The sequence below is a fragment of the Vicugna pacos genome, chromosome 17 (assembly GCF_048564905.1).
Source record: "Vicugna pacos chromosome 17, VicPac4, whole genome shotgun sequence".
Lineage (NCBI taxonomy): Eukaryota > Metazoa > Chordata > Mammalia > Artiodactyla > Camelidae > Vicugna > Vicugna pacos.
The window spans coordinates 42,297,691-42,312,220 of record NC_133003.1 but is presented as its reverse complement, the minus strand read 5'-3'; the positions used below and the strand labels follow the sequence as shown (position 1 = coordinate 42,312,220).

The window sequence follows — 14,530 nt, the reverse complement described above, 5'->3', positions numbered from 1 at the left end:
TTATACGGTTCACTTATATAAGTAGTAAATTTGTCTGTATATGGGAGTGACTCGTAATGTCATATATAGTCTTCTTCCAGAGTTTGCAATGCTTCTTGACTCGGTCTAATTTACTAAAATGTTATTAGAAGGATTAGATGGTATTAAGTTGAAAGCACAGCACTATATTAGCAAAATAACTGCAAGTCTATGCTTATTCCAAGGTGAATACTTAAATTAGCTAGGAGGAAACAAATCCAAAGAAAGCTAAAACTGAGATTTTCATAGTAATTGTTTTGCATTCAAAGTTTGGCCCCAAGATAATTTTCTACTCTTATATAGATAATTCACCATGGACTTCAGCATTGCCCAGATAAATCAGGCTTTAAGTTCCATACTGCAGCCTGGAATTACAATATCCTTCAGCCCCTACTGACAATAAATGTATACAAACACTCATTCAATTTACACATGTGCTTCAAGAAAAATAGTTACAGTTGATAAAGCTCTCTGGAAAATTTCAAAACAAACTATGCCACTGTAGGTTAACACTTTTAAGAAAAATCTGAATTACCAGCCTCCTTGATGCCTAGACTCCTGAAGAAGCAGCAAGACTACTTTATATTTGGCTTTTAGACAGTGGAAAACAAAACCTTAGCAAATTCTCCAATAGGCCCCAACAAAGATAACAGACCAGAGTTGCAAGACAAGAGCCAGGGGTGTGGGTGCAGGGAAAGGCCACCAGCCTTCCCTCCCCTCAGGAAGCTGCTCTGGACGAAGGAATCTCTAGAAAAGAGGTTCTTAACTTCATGTCCAGGCATCTCTAGATGGGGTTCATCGGTGGCCTTAAAAGGACCTGAGAAGCCAGGAAACTGTTAGGAAATCTTTCTATATGTACTCTTCTAGGGAAAAACCCTATGCTTCTATTATATTTTCAAAGAGATCCATGAACAAAGCAAGGTCATAATGACTGATCTAGAAACTGGACAAACTTTCTGTACTGCCTACAATCATTTTACAGCCGATGGACTTTCTTATTACACTCGGAGCAGAAATAATCAATCCTAGGCCCTTTAGGAGTGAAACAACTTGGCTGTGACCATGTAACCGGGTAACTGGAGAAGTTTCTGTTTCCCAAACAGTAGTGGGTTTCTGTTTGTTTTGTTTGTTTTTTTGAATCTTTGAGATCAGAAATTTGCTGTTTTATTCAAGTCCAAATTTAACGTAAATACATGTACACTTAAGAACAATGGGGAAATGCAAGCAAAAATCACTATGATGTAATTATCTAACCAGCCAATTCGTGGTGGGCTCTTTTTCTGTTTTGAGGGGCAGGGTATTACCATTTTTTAAACACTGAAAATGTTTGGGTGAGTCATTACATACCTAAATATATAGAAAGTGAATTTTAGAAGATAATGCAAACTAAAATGACTAGTTCTATCATTAAGTTAAAATTTAATACATTACTTTCAAAACTTGTGTCCTTATTATTTACTGTAATACATTACAAACATAATTCATATATGATGGAACATGAGCCCAATAAAATAAATTAATTTTTGACTGTAATAGAAGGTTCATCCATTCAATGGCTAAATGCACATTTATTAGTAACCTGCATACAGAACTCTGTATATTATTTTCCTCTATTGAATTTTTTAATAAATGATATTATTTCTAATGTATTTGCTCATTGTCTGTCCCTCCAACTGGATTATACATTCCAAGAGAGCAATGACTATTTTTATGCTACTGCCATATAGAAACCAAGGACCTCATAACACATTATTTTTAATGATACTTAATGCTAAAAATTAAAAAAAAAAGTTAGGGACAAATAGTCTGTTCCTATTTAATCATTTTGTGGAAGAGTAACTTTTTTTTTTAAACAAATTGTTTCTCTCTGATCATTATCTTGTAGGCAACATTTATTTTGTCAATCAGACTTGGGAGGGGATCTGGTAATATATTCACAGTGTCTGCTTGTCAGCTTGGGAAGTTATCTGGCATGTAACTCCATTTTATAGGGTAATTCATGCAAAGCAATAACCAATGAATAAATGTTCTTAAACTTCACTAGTTGTCCTTACCGTTACTGGATCTCTGACACTTCAGAATGATATGAACCACACTGAATATATTATGAATGCAGTTGTCAAAATGTAGTTCCCAATTTCTCTGACTACTTCCTTCCTCTGGTCAAGTAATTACTAAATTACATGTGATTTACTCTTGAACGACAAATTATAAACACTTTCTTAGAGTAATGCCATTCTTCCAAGAAGAAAGCGTTAATCGTAAGTCTTCAGTATGTTTTGGCAGGGGGAGAGTGATTTATGAGTAAGACAATCAGTAAAAGAACTAAAGATTTCTGCCCTCTTTTCATGACTGACTCAGAGCATGGCACCTGGGTAAGGTCACTGAAATCACAGCCACAGCTTCTCTGTATGAAATGCAGTGCTCATGTTAGTGGAACATGGTGTGCTTCTCTGAGGAAGTGACCTTTTAATTATTTATTACTGTGATCTGATTAGCTGTATCAGCTATCTTAGGGAAATTTCTGTTACTAGAATTGTATACTAATATTAGAAAAGTATCCTCCTATATTGACTAAGTATTTTGCAGGTATCAACGATGTTATCATGTAATGTAAGACCAATATATGAAGAAGAAACAAATCAAGCCAAACATTATACAGTCTAAAATCCTTCTAAAAATTATCCTTGGAATGGGGTGTGCAAATAAATTAATATATTCCAACATATATTCAAAACTGTTTGTAAAGTTCACTGAATTCAATGTCAGAAGCCTTTTTTCAATCAGAATCATTGAATGGTAACCTACTTTCAAGTAGGTGAAAATACTTATTCATGAAATATGTCCAAATAGTAGCAGGGGGAAGTTTTCCACTGTTAAAACAAATATAAAATGACACTAAAAAAATCAGATTCATGTGAGCAGATTTATATAAACTTTTATATTTATGTATATGTATGTGTGTGTGTATATATACACTATATAAACATCTATGCCAAATTCAAAGAAGAAAGTCTATTTTAGTAACTTTTACCAGAGATATATATATAAAGAGAATGAGCAGAGTCTGAAGTCCCAATGTATCCATGTTTAAATCCTGGCTCTGCTGATTTCTAGTTGTGTGGTGATGCGTCAGTCTCTCAATGAGCCTGGATCTCAGTTCATAGATCTAGAACATGGCATTAATGATGCTCTTCTGACAATATTGTTCTCAGAATTTGATACGAGTACACAAAATACTTAATAGTGATTACTGAGTAGTGACTATTCCTTGGGAGTCATCCTTTTGACATGCATAATCTTCCTTAGCCCATGTGCCAAAATTTAGTGAAAAGTTTTCAGTATTTTTTGAATGGGAGAGGATTTAGAATATTGGTAATAAATGTATTAGGAATCAAACTTTTGGTAATGGATTATAATGACATCAGCTTGTATAACCTTCCTTAAATTTTCTACCACTGTTAAGCTCTATTTCACAACATTCTCATGATGATCTTTAAAGTATACAAATAAAAATATTTATAAAATATACAAGTATCAATTTGTTCTTAAAATATTGTTCTATCATTATACTTAGCATGCAGACCTAGACCTAAAAAAAGTAAAAATAACACAAACGTAATAAATAAGTAAGACATCAAAGAATCCTCACCTCCCATTTTATAATCATTTCCTTGGGTTGAGAAGCTTGAACCCTTATATTTTGTGGATTCTTGTCTGGAGCTGAAAAATTACAAGCATTAAAACTACTTTTTCCCATTGTATAGCCAGTAGGTAAATCATCATTATCATCCCTCCTCCCACACGTACATACACAACAACAGATTTTTTAATAACTTTGATTATATTTGTTTGCTTCTATCTGGCCCAGTTTGTAAGAAGAGTTACAAACAGGTTTTTTCCTCCAGCTTTATTGAGATATAATTGAGATGTAATTGACATATAACGTATACATTTAAGGTATACAACGTAACGATTCTTTGTGCGCGTATATTTTATATATATATATGCATAATATTCATATGTGTATGTTATGACATGATTACCACAATAAGATTACTTAACACACCCATCACCTCATAAGGCAGCTTTTAAATATATATTTTATTTGAAGGAGTAAAATTGTGTTCGTTGAGTGATATAATTATTCAGTTGAGGGGAGATGGTTTATTTTACGTATCTTGGTTTTAAACCTGCTCTCTTTAAATTTTTAAAACTTTTTTTAATCCTAAGCCTACTACTTAAATACACATTTTAGTTTTAAGCCAGCTTTACATTTTCTATTACAATTATTGTTAGAAGTTTTGTTGTGAATATTTGCCTATAAATGAATAAAGACCATGTGTTGACGGCAACAACCATGTTTCAGGGACATCAAATAGGAAAACAGCGGGTAATGTGCCCACGGAGCATATTCACATGGATCCGTTTTATGAAAAACAGCTAAGTATGGAGCCCAAGCCAAGTTGAACTTATACTAAAATCACACAAGTATCTCATTCAGTTATTACCTCTACTTGCTGTTTCTCGGTCCAAAAAGGGAACCATATCCTAGCATGTTTATTTTACCCACAGGAAAAAAGGAGAAAACACCAGGCTATGACCACATCAATGACCAATCCCAATTCAGTAATACAAACTTCAGCACTATCGTTTATGAGTTTATAACATTATATAAGTTCCATGCTTACTTCTATAGTTTGACTTCTGTATACACTACAGTCTGCTCATTCCTGAGATTTTTTTTTTTAGGAAAGCATCTTGAGAATTTACATAGGTTTTATGTATCTACCTATTTAGACACTGAGATACAAAAATACACTTGGAGCATAAACTTAATGACATTAGATACACTGAAAATTTGACAAGCTGCCTATAAAATGTCAAATATTTTATTTCAGGAAGTTAAAATGAGGAGAAAAATCAAGGGAGGAAGTTGACTTTCTCTCTATATTGAACTTCCATTTATAACTGACTTTCTGGTATGTGACTTTAACACAGCAAGTAGCTGTCAGAAATCACTCAGAGTAACACCTGCCCAAGCTCTCCTTGTCGCTTCCTGCTCTCTATCAAACACTGATATACTACCTATGAGACTGATGTGCTTTGATTATTTTCCATGATGTGAGTTCACAAAACTTTTCCAGCTCTCTGTTGGGAGAAATCTAAAATCTCACACTAGGTTCTCAACCCTTTTATTTTTTTTCAGATGTTTAAAGATGGGGCAAACTGAAATATTTTGTTAGAAACCTGAGATGGGAACTTACATACCTGCTGGGGGGGTTTCATGATGGTCTGACGGCCGGCTGGGCTGGCTTCTCCCTACTTCATTCACAGCCGTGACCCTAAACTGGTATCTCACGTATGGAGCCAGAGATAACAGGACTGCTGTTTCCTTTCCTTGGACTCTAGTCAGTTCCTCCCACCTTCCAGGTTCCTCTTTGTTCCCTTCAAATTCTACAATATATTCTGGCAATAGAACACAGGAAAAAAAATGGACTGGGAATGTTTAAGTTATGCTAAAATTTCTACACGAGATTAAAAGTTTCAGAGGATGTTTTAAGAAGGATAATCCACCCACGGTGGTAAAAATAGCTTTAGTATGCATTCTGACTCTGGGTGACACAGTCCCAAGGCTTCCTACCGCTAACATTGCTGTTGTGGTCGTCCCCAGCTTCCCACGTCAGCCGAACACTCCTGTTCTGTCTGTCAGACAAGTGAAGGTTTTCTGGTGGATCTGGAACATCTGATCAAGAATGAAAGATAGGTGTGTTGTTTATGTATTTTATATACAGCAATTATTATCTGCAAATCTCAAACTCCCAATTTATCCCTTCCCACTCCCTTCCCCCGCTCATAACCACAAGTTTGTTTTCTATGCCTGTGAGTCTGTTCCTGTTTTGTAAACAAATTCATTTGTGTCATTTTTTTTTTAAAAGAGTCTACATATAAGTGATATCATATGGTATTTTTCTTTCTCTCTTTGGCTTACTTCACTTAATAGCACAGGGAACTATATTCAATATTTTGTTATAACCTATAATGAAAAAGTATAAAAAGAAATACACACATATACGTATGACTGAAGTATGGTGCTGTACACCAGAAACTGACACAACGTTGTAAACTGACCATAGCTCAATTTAAAAGAAAAGAATGACTAAGAAAGGTAAGGAGAAGGCAGATCATCGCCTTTGTCTATCCCGTTTCCTCACTTGGGCAGGTTGCAAGCCCCCTTCCCCTCTGGGACTCTGTCTCCACTCCCCAGGGTCCACATCTCACCACTTCTTCTGGTTCTACTGCAAACACAGCTCCCTGCACATCTATTTCCTATTGTGTCATCTTTCTCTGCTCCAATTCCAGTTCTCAAGGGGCCACCCCTGACCATCAGCATCAGGATTCTTTCAGGAGTAGTTGTGAACACTGAAGATTTCTGAGCCCTGTCTCTCCAGCTGACTGAAGGAGCTGGGCCCAAGAACCTGCATTTCTAAACAAGTGCCCTGGGAGATTCTATATACACTCAATTTTGAGAAACACAAACTATCCCAAGTAAACAGAATCTGGCAGCTCACATACTTGTATGCCTGGTGCATCTCCTGTAGGTTATTAAACAGATCTACAAGAGTAGGAACCATATTTTATTGATCTCTGCACCCCTCCAACCAGTGCCTTTCACAGAAGTGTTTTGTGACTAATTAAGCGAAACATACATTATCCCTTTGGTCATGCACGTAATTACCACAGGAGAGCAGTAAAAGTGGGTCCTAGGACTACAGGGAAATCAGAGCATATGAACTCAAGCTTTCTTTTCTGCGTGGTTTGGATTTGTATTTTAATTTATAATAGTGAGTTATCAGTATAATACAGCAACTGTTATACTCTTTTGGCCTGGAGTTCTACCGAAGTGTAGGAAGGCAGTTTACATTGGAAGAGGAGGATCTGGCACTGATAAATGTTGTGGCAGAGAACAGAAAATGGAGTAGGCGAGTTTTACGAGTGTTCAAAGTATATGGAAGTTTCTGGTGCTTTAAAAATAAAAGCAACAGTTTAAAAAAAAAAAAGGAATCTCAGCCCTAGTGATCCTTCTTCCAAAATTTGGTTTCATTCTCTCACGTGTTGAAGGACGCTTCTCTTTCCTCAGAGGAGACAATGACAGTAACACCTCACACGGCTTTCTAAGGCTCCTTCTCCAAGTGGGAAGCAGCGTCTATTGCTCCTGCTGAGTTTTTGACAACTGTTGGAAATTTATACGGGCCAGATAAAAACACACTGCTTTCAATTCAAAAGAGACCATGTTTACTTTAAAACTCTGGTCAGTGACTGTGTCCAAACTGTACTGCCTTAAATAAGAAATTATTTCATCCACACGCTTGAGAGTCTCTGAGCTCAGAGAACTTAGGTTTCTCATCAGCACATCCTAAGTCCACTCATTTCTCAAGTTTCCTGAAACAACCAATGCAGCATGTGGTGACGGACATGAAAATCTGCTCTTGCCAGGAATCATATGGAGCTACAATTGATGGACTGCGATTGAAACTTAAAAGAATGAAACTCATAGGGGACGTTTCTGGCAAGGCTTTTGAAAGTAACTTTTGATTGAAGTGGGTCAAGCATATGCTTTAAAAAATTGTGTTCCAGGAAAAACAGTCTTTTAGAAACTATACATGGATTTGTCATTTGTTACTGTCAGTTCATGAGAATATGCTTCTTAAAAGCCGAGGCTGGCCTAAAAAATTAGGATGTAAACTCCAAGAAGTGATTAAGAAAATTCAGCCTATCTCATAGAATTTTTTTAAATTATTTTATCATCATAAAAAAATTCATACTTACTTTATACACAAACAGTGCATGTAATTATAGACACTGTTTATGTAAAGTTATCAAAATGTACGGGTTCTAGAAGCTGGCACCCTAACTACAAGCCTGATACATTCAATCTCACAGGAAAACGTAGACAGCGAGCACCAGGTGGTCGGGGGCTCAATCCCCTTGCCACTGCTCAAAATACTTGGGGGCCAAGCCCATGAAATCCTGACACTCAGACTTGCAATCCTTGTGCCAGGGACAACCTCCAGTTTACCTGCAGCTCAACCACTTTATCTGGTCAATTACTATCGGAGTGATTACTAAGGACTGAACTTTTCCGCCTGTAGTCCCCTGAGGGAGCCAAAATTCCTTGGGGGATGAAACGTATCACCTAAAGGTTTAATTCTATTGAACCAAGTCCATAGGTTCTACCACCTGGGAACTCTTTCGTTGTTTTGTTTTTCTGTGTGGTGTTGTTTGTTTATTTTTTTCCAGGAGAATTCAACATGGTGGCCATTTGCTTTACCTAACGCATAAGGGCCATTTGCTTTACTTGAAACATGGTGGTCATTTTTCTCTCATGAAATAGAGTGGCCATTTGCGTCACTAGAAGAGCTCCAGCCTGTTTACTCATATTTCACCAGCTTATCTCAAAAGTGACTGAATTCTTCCCTCCCAGTCTGCACCGTGGTTAGTAGCCTACCTGTGAATCCCAGCAACCAGAGCACTAAAGACACAAATGCCCGTTAATGATAAGGATTAATCTAAGCCTATGATAAAAGCATTTAGGCCAAACCAAACACTTTTAAGGACTGTCAGCAAACCAAAGGAAAACTAAACAGTGCCCACTGAAACAGAACTATGAGAGAAAACTGTAAAAATGTCTTGATCAGTCATGGCCCCAGCAAAGAGTAAACAGTTCACACAACTTAGGGCAGTCCAACGAGTTTTTTTTTTTTTTCTTTTAGGCATCATCAGTTAACCATGTGTCAGTTTCTGGTGTACAGCATAATGTTTTGGTCATACATACACATACATTCGTTTTCATATTGTTTTCATTATAGGTTACTACAAGACATTTACTATAGTTCCCTGGGCTGTACAGAAGAAACTTGTTGTTTATCTATTTCATATATACTAGTTAGTATCTGCAAAGCTCAAACTCCCAACTTATCCCTTCTCACCCCCTTTCTACACCGGTAACCATAAGATTGGTTACTGTGTCTGCGAGTCTGTTTCTATGTCTCTGAGTCTGTTTCTCCAACAAGTTTTTAGTAAAGACTTTCTCAAAAGATGTGAGCAGGCTATCCAGGGTGGGGCGGGGCAGCTGATAGAATCCCACCAGAGAAAACTGTGGAGAAAGCCCCCCTGCGAGACTCGATGACTCTGGCCGTGGGACACGGCCAGCCCGCAAGGAGGGAGTATCCAGAGAAAACACACCCGCCCACCGCCTCTACCGCTGGGGGTCCCCACTGGCAGAGCCAAATGAAAGCTTGAGAGTAAGTGGTTTGCTAACGTCCATACTGGTCAGGTTTCCAGACTCAGAGAGCTCGTGGAGAGTGAATCTGGAAAGGGAATTAGAAAAGAGATCCCACAGATGGTTGAAGAGCGGTAAACACGGGTGACTGCAAGGGTAATTGCATTGATCACACCAGTGAAGTGTGCATATTGTTTTCTAAATAGCATTATTATTAAAAAAAAAATAGGCCTTTCTTTGCAGAACCCTTGAAGTCCCTCCCTACCCTTCCTGAGACCCTGGAAGCTCTGTCTGGGCCTCTGGTTGACAGTGTGACCACTGTGCACCCACCACTGGACCCCCACCTGATCCCTCCACACTGGCCCATCTCCATTCTCAGCCACATTTCTCTGCACACTAGGAAGGCATACCTCAAGAGTCCTAGGAACTCAAGCATGCATCACTTTTCTTGCTGCTGATAGCAACCCCTACCTCCCACTGCTTTTGGCAACATTACCCAAGTAGAAAAAAGAAATTAAGCATTAATTAACTTCTTTAGAGCCAGAAGAGGAGAAAGCATTCAAAAGGGGGGTTGCTGTTTAATTGAAAAATTCAAACTAACAGTAAATGTGCAGAGGCTCAAATAATCATTGCTTTAATTGCCTAAGAGCAGTGGAGTTTAATCAGTAATGGAGAAGAAATGAACAAAGATTTCTTATTACTTAGCGTACTTACCAAGGACAGTTACTTGAGTCATCTCAGCAGTGCTGTCCAGAGCAGTGTGAGCTGAACAGGAATATACACCTTGGTCCTCTAAGGTGATGTTAGATATAGTCAGATTAGCTCCATCGATAATTATCCTACCAGGAAAAAAGTGGGCATGTGATGAGGATGAAAATAACAAACAATAGAAACATAATTCTTTCAAAAATAAATATTCCCCAAAGAAAACAATTCAAGGAAGAATTAAAAAAAAACCTCACATAATACAACTTTTATTAGAGACGGCCATAGTTTAAAATATAGTAAAAAACATAATATTAAAAAAAATAACAAAGCAGTGTTTAAGCACACACACGTCTATCTCACCATGGAAAGAACCAGGTTTGTTTGTTTGGTTTTAAATGACCAAATCCAACTATCCATGATGCATGGGTCAGTGACGGAACTGTCTTGCCTGCTGTGTGAAGAGTGTACCGTACCTTAATGATAGCTAAGATAAATTTGAGGAATTCTTTAGTTATGTTTAAGAAACCATCTACACAGGATCAACTTGGGTGCTTATTACAAAGGCAGGTTCCTGACTCACACCCCAGCTCTGAGATGAGTCTTACCTCTTTTGGACAACTTTCTCCTCCACCCCTCCACCTCCCAATAAAATGCACGTTAAGATCTGATGAAAATTAAACTCTGACTTATTTGAACAGTAGAGGGCAGACTAGTACTTCTTTTTGCAAATCATTTGCAGCTGACTATTCTTTGTTCTGTTTGTTGCTAAATTGTAACTGAGTTTACTACATGAAAAAATTTTCTGTAAGTTACACCTTTTACCCTGTACCTAGGTATTGCTAACATAACTACTCAAGAATGTTTAAAAACATAAAGATCTATCAAATTTGAGATATATTCATAGCAGTTTGCCACTTAGTTGAAATAAATAGTATCTTCATTGTGGGGAAGGAATATATAATCCCTTACAAACTGCTGAAAAGTCTGAGTGATGGGAAACCACTTAAAACTGTAGTGAGATCAAACACGGTTCCGCTTTTGATTTTAGACAAAGTCAGACCCTTACTCCTCCCACACTAACAACTGAATGATCTGCCAGTTGATACTCTATACTATTGCTGGTCAAGAGTCTCACTGTAATTCTAAACATGATGCAGCTCTGACACACACTAGTTTTTCAGTTCCTGTTATGTGTCCATTTGGTACAGTGTCAGAATACCGCATACACTGACAGTTTTGAAAAGTTGACCTTCTTAGATGAAGAAATACAATTTAATAACCTATTCAGCAGGTCTGTTTGTGCCCTGCACATCCACGAGGGCCCACGAGATCCTACCACCTTCTTGCCAAGATTGGTATCCTGGTGTGGGGCTGCTTCATGCCGGAAAGAAAGGGCAACTTTTTGGTAACTTGGTTTTTTTTTTAATCTCACAAATGTACCTTAGTTGCCTTCAAATTAATCAAGGTAGAATGACCCACAGGTCCTTGAAATTTGGGAGGTAAGATACTTCTTGGGAGGGTATTAAAATTTCACATGTTGGCCTCAGCCCAGGTTCTGAATCAGAACTTCTGGGAATAGGGCAAGGGCCACTGCATTTGAACATGACACCTAGGCAATTCTTGCTCATGTCACAGCCTAACAAGTATAGCAAGGACACACTCTGCTGTATTGCAAGTTCTCAGTACCTAAGACCACAAGCCTTTCATTCTAACGCTATGTTTCCATCGTCAGTCAACTGAATTCTACGTGAAGAAGTCCTGTTGTTTGTTAAGCACATTTACATTTTAAAAATGGTTTCTACTCTGTATACAACCTCTCCTCTGGCTTCACCTTCATCTCTGTTTCTCCCAGTTACTTCCCCCTGTTTTCACCTGCTTCATTATCTCACCGGACAAACTGCTATCACCCTACAAGCTCTCACCGCCTTCCTCTGAAATAGCCGGCTTCCTAGTCCCCAGTCCCCGTTAACCTCCAGTGTCGCCTGCTCCAGCCCGTCTGTGTCACAGCCACGTTTCAGTGAAGGCAACATGACAAAATGACTCTCTCTTTGGACACCTCTGTTTGAGGCTCAGCTCCACCAACTCGGGCTTGAATAACCCTGAACAAAACGTGGAACCTAATTCACATTTTCTAAAAAAAATGGGGCTAAGAGTATTTTCTTTCTCTTCAGGAGGAGTAATGAATGAAAATACATCAAGTGATTGGTGTATAGAGCCTGGCTTAGGAAGTGCCCGAAGAGTCTTGCTAGTAATAATCAGCAGATTGATTTAATTCACTGTTGGCTCGTAATTAATCACATTTCTTAACGCCTCCAACTCCCATTCCTCCTGAATCTCTGCTTGAACAAATGGCCTTAGTTCCTCATTTGTTAGTAAAGGACCAGTCTCTGCCTGACCTAATGCCTTATAATCTCTGCTTTCTCATCCCCCCGCCCCCGCCCCGAGCTCTACCCCAATCATTTGCTGCCATTTCTAGTGGGAAAAAGACCTTTCTTGATGCCAAGATAAAGCCCTCCCACTTGTGCTCATGACACGTTTTCCCTTTCATCCTCCTACTGACGGACACCTCGGCATATGCCACAGCCCTCGGGTCCTCTGCTCGTTCTGTGGTCATCAACAGCCCTCCTTACAGTTGGCACACACAGTCCAAGTTTTAACAATGGCTTGATATCACAGCCGGCCTCCGTTTCATTTTTCATAGCAACAGTGTGTGGTGTAGAGCCACCTGCAGGCTAGAAATCCACAGACAATCCCTTGGGGTCTTTTCAGCCTTCCTAATAGGTTTGCTGTGAGGATAACTGAGGGCAAGTGTATATGGGAGGTGTAACCTAACATGAGGCACCTGGCAGGTGTCAAGGTCCAGAGCGGCAGTTTCCACCACTTATCAGACCCCTGCATGTGACAGGACAGGAGGAAAGAGAAGAAGGTATTGTCATTTCACATTTTTCTCCTTGTGCCTTCTGATCAGAAAGGTAACCTCTTTGTAGGTAAAAACTTCTGGTTCCCAGCCTAGTGATAAGGAGAAGGTGGCCCAGCAGAAGGTGAGAAATGGGAGCTTACTATCACTTGTACAGAAATTCTCGGGATACCTGTGGTCTCCGCTCCCTGCTGGAATCCCCTGCCTGCTCCTGGCCTTGATCAACACTGGTCAGCAGCAGTCACGCCCCGCCCTCCCCATGCCAGATCTCTCTTCTGTACCAAGATTACCGTCCCCCACCCAACTCCTTACTTAAGAGAATATTAGAAGCACGTCTTCATTACTTGCTTAGATCACTCAGATAGTCAGAGGCTCCTCTGAGTGCCAGCCCCAGCATCCTGCAGAAGCTATAAAACTGGGCCCCACACACAGGCTGGATGGAATTTCTGGATTCGGGGTCTAATTATGCAGATCACATTATGAACAAGCCATGAGTCTGATTCCCTTCTTAGCTATAATCCAGGGGTTATATGGAAGACCCCAGATAGACGGACAGTAGTGATAAAAGAGAGAATTTGTGGAGGTCTGATCAGGTGACAACTGACACCCAACCAAAGGCCAAAGATCTCTGTTGCCATGTGTAGATACTGACAATCTCTGGTTTACTTCACTGACAACTAGTTGCAATACACATGGTGTGTTTCCACAAATGTTATGTATACGGGAAGAATGAGATGCAGTAAATTAAGTACCAAAGCTGAGACCAGTGCCTTTGCACAGAGGTGGTGTGCACACACGCGCATGTGCACACACACATCCTAAAGAGACCAAGCGGGTAACAGAAATGCGACAAGTCTGCTGGAAAAAAGAGTAGTGTGAGTCCTTATAGCTAAACTGGACTCAGTGGTTAGTATATTCTAAGTGCTTGGCATTGACTCACAATAACCCTATGATGAAGTTACCTCTAAAAATATTTTTTGAACCAAACAGTCATAGACTATAAATCTAAGGCACAGAAAAGTTAGGCAGCCTGTCTGAGGTCACAGACCCAACGAGTGACAAAGCTGGGATTCAACCCCAGGTCACTGGGCACCAGAGCCCCTGCTCTTAATTATGACACAGCCGACATCTTGTCTGGGGAATGCACATCCTACCTAAAGAGGTTCAGATTTAGTTCTGCAGAATGATGAATCTCAAAATGAAACTGCAGCTGAGGCTTGGATCAAGGAGAGTCAATTTTTAACCCCTAATTTAGTAACAACGCAAACGAAAGGAGAGCTATCTTCTGCTTTCAAAAGACAGCACAGGCATTCAGTAAATATCCATCATTTTCCCTTCTTTGATACATTTAATAATGTTTAGTGCTATTCAGCATCTATTCAAACTTTATTCTACATCTTTCTTCTATATTTTTATACTCTCTAAAAAGAAGCTGGAAGGCTTAAACATCTACTTGCCAATACTTTCTAACAGGATCCAAGATATGATGTGGGTTCTGCCAATGAGACAGACTCATGGGAGGCAGAGGGGAAGGCACCATCTCCTCAGGGGCGATGTGAGCAGACAGCGACTCCAGTGGATAGGCCACCGTCAGCGCTGGACTT

At 39.2% G+C, this 14,530-nt stretch overlaps 1 protein-coding gene across 15 annotated transcripts in view; it reads right to left on the bottom strand.

Moving 5' to 3' along the window:
* Nucleotides 1-14,530, bottom strand: part of CHL1 (cell adhesion molecule L1 like) — a 560,006-nt gene that overhangs the window by 18,615 nt on the left and 526,861 nt on the right. For all 15 annotated transcript variants that reach the window (XM_072941719.1, XM_072941716.1, XM_072941717.1 and 12 more), the window contains 4 exons: nt 10,016-10,140; nt 5,663-5,764; nt 5,290-5,487; nt 3,671-3,741 (listed from right to left, as the gene is read on the bottom strand). In XM_072941719.1, the coding sequence (XP_072797820.1) occupies nt 3,671-3,741; nt 5,290-5,487; nt 5,663-5,764; nt 10,016-10,140 (496 nt within the window). The remainder of the gene's footprint in view (nt 1-3,670; nt 3,742-5,289; nt 5,488-5,662; nt 5,765-10,015; nt 10,141-14,530) is intronic.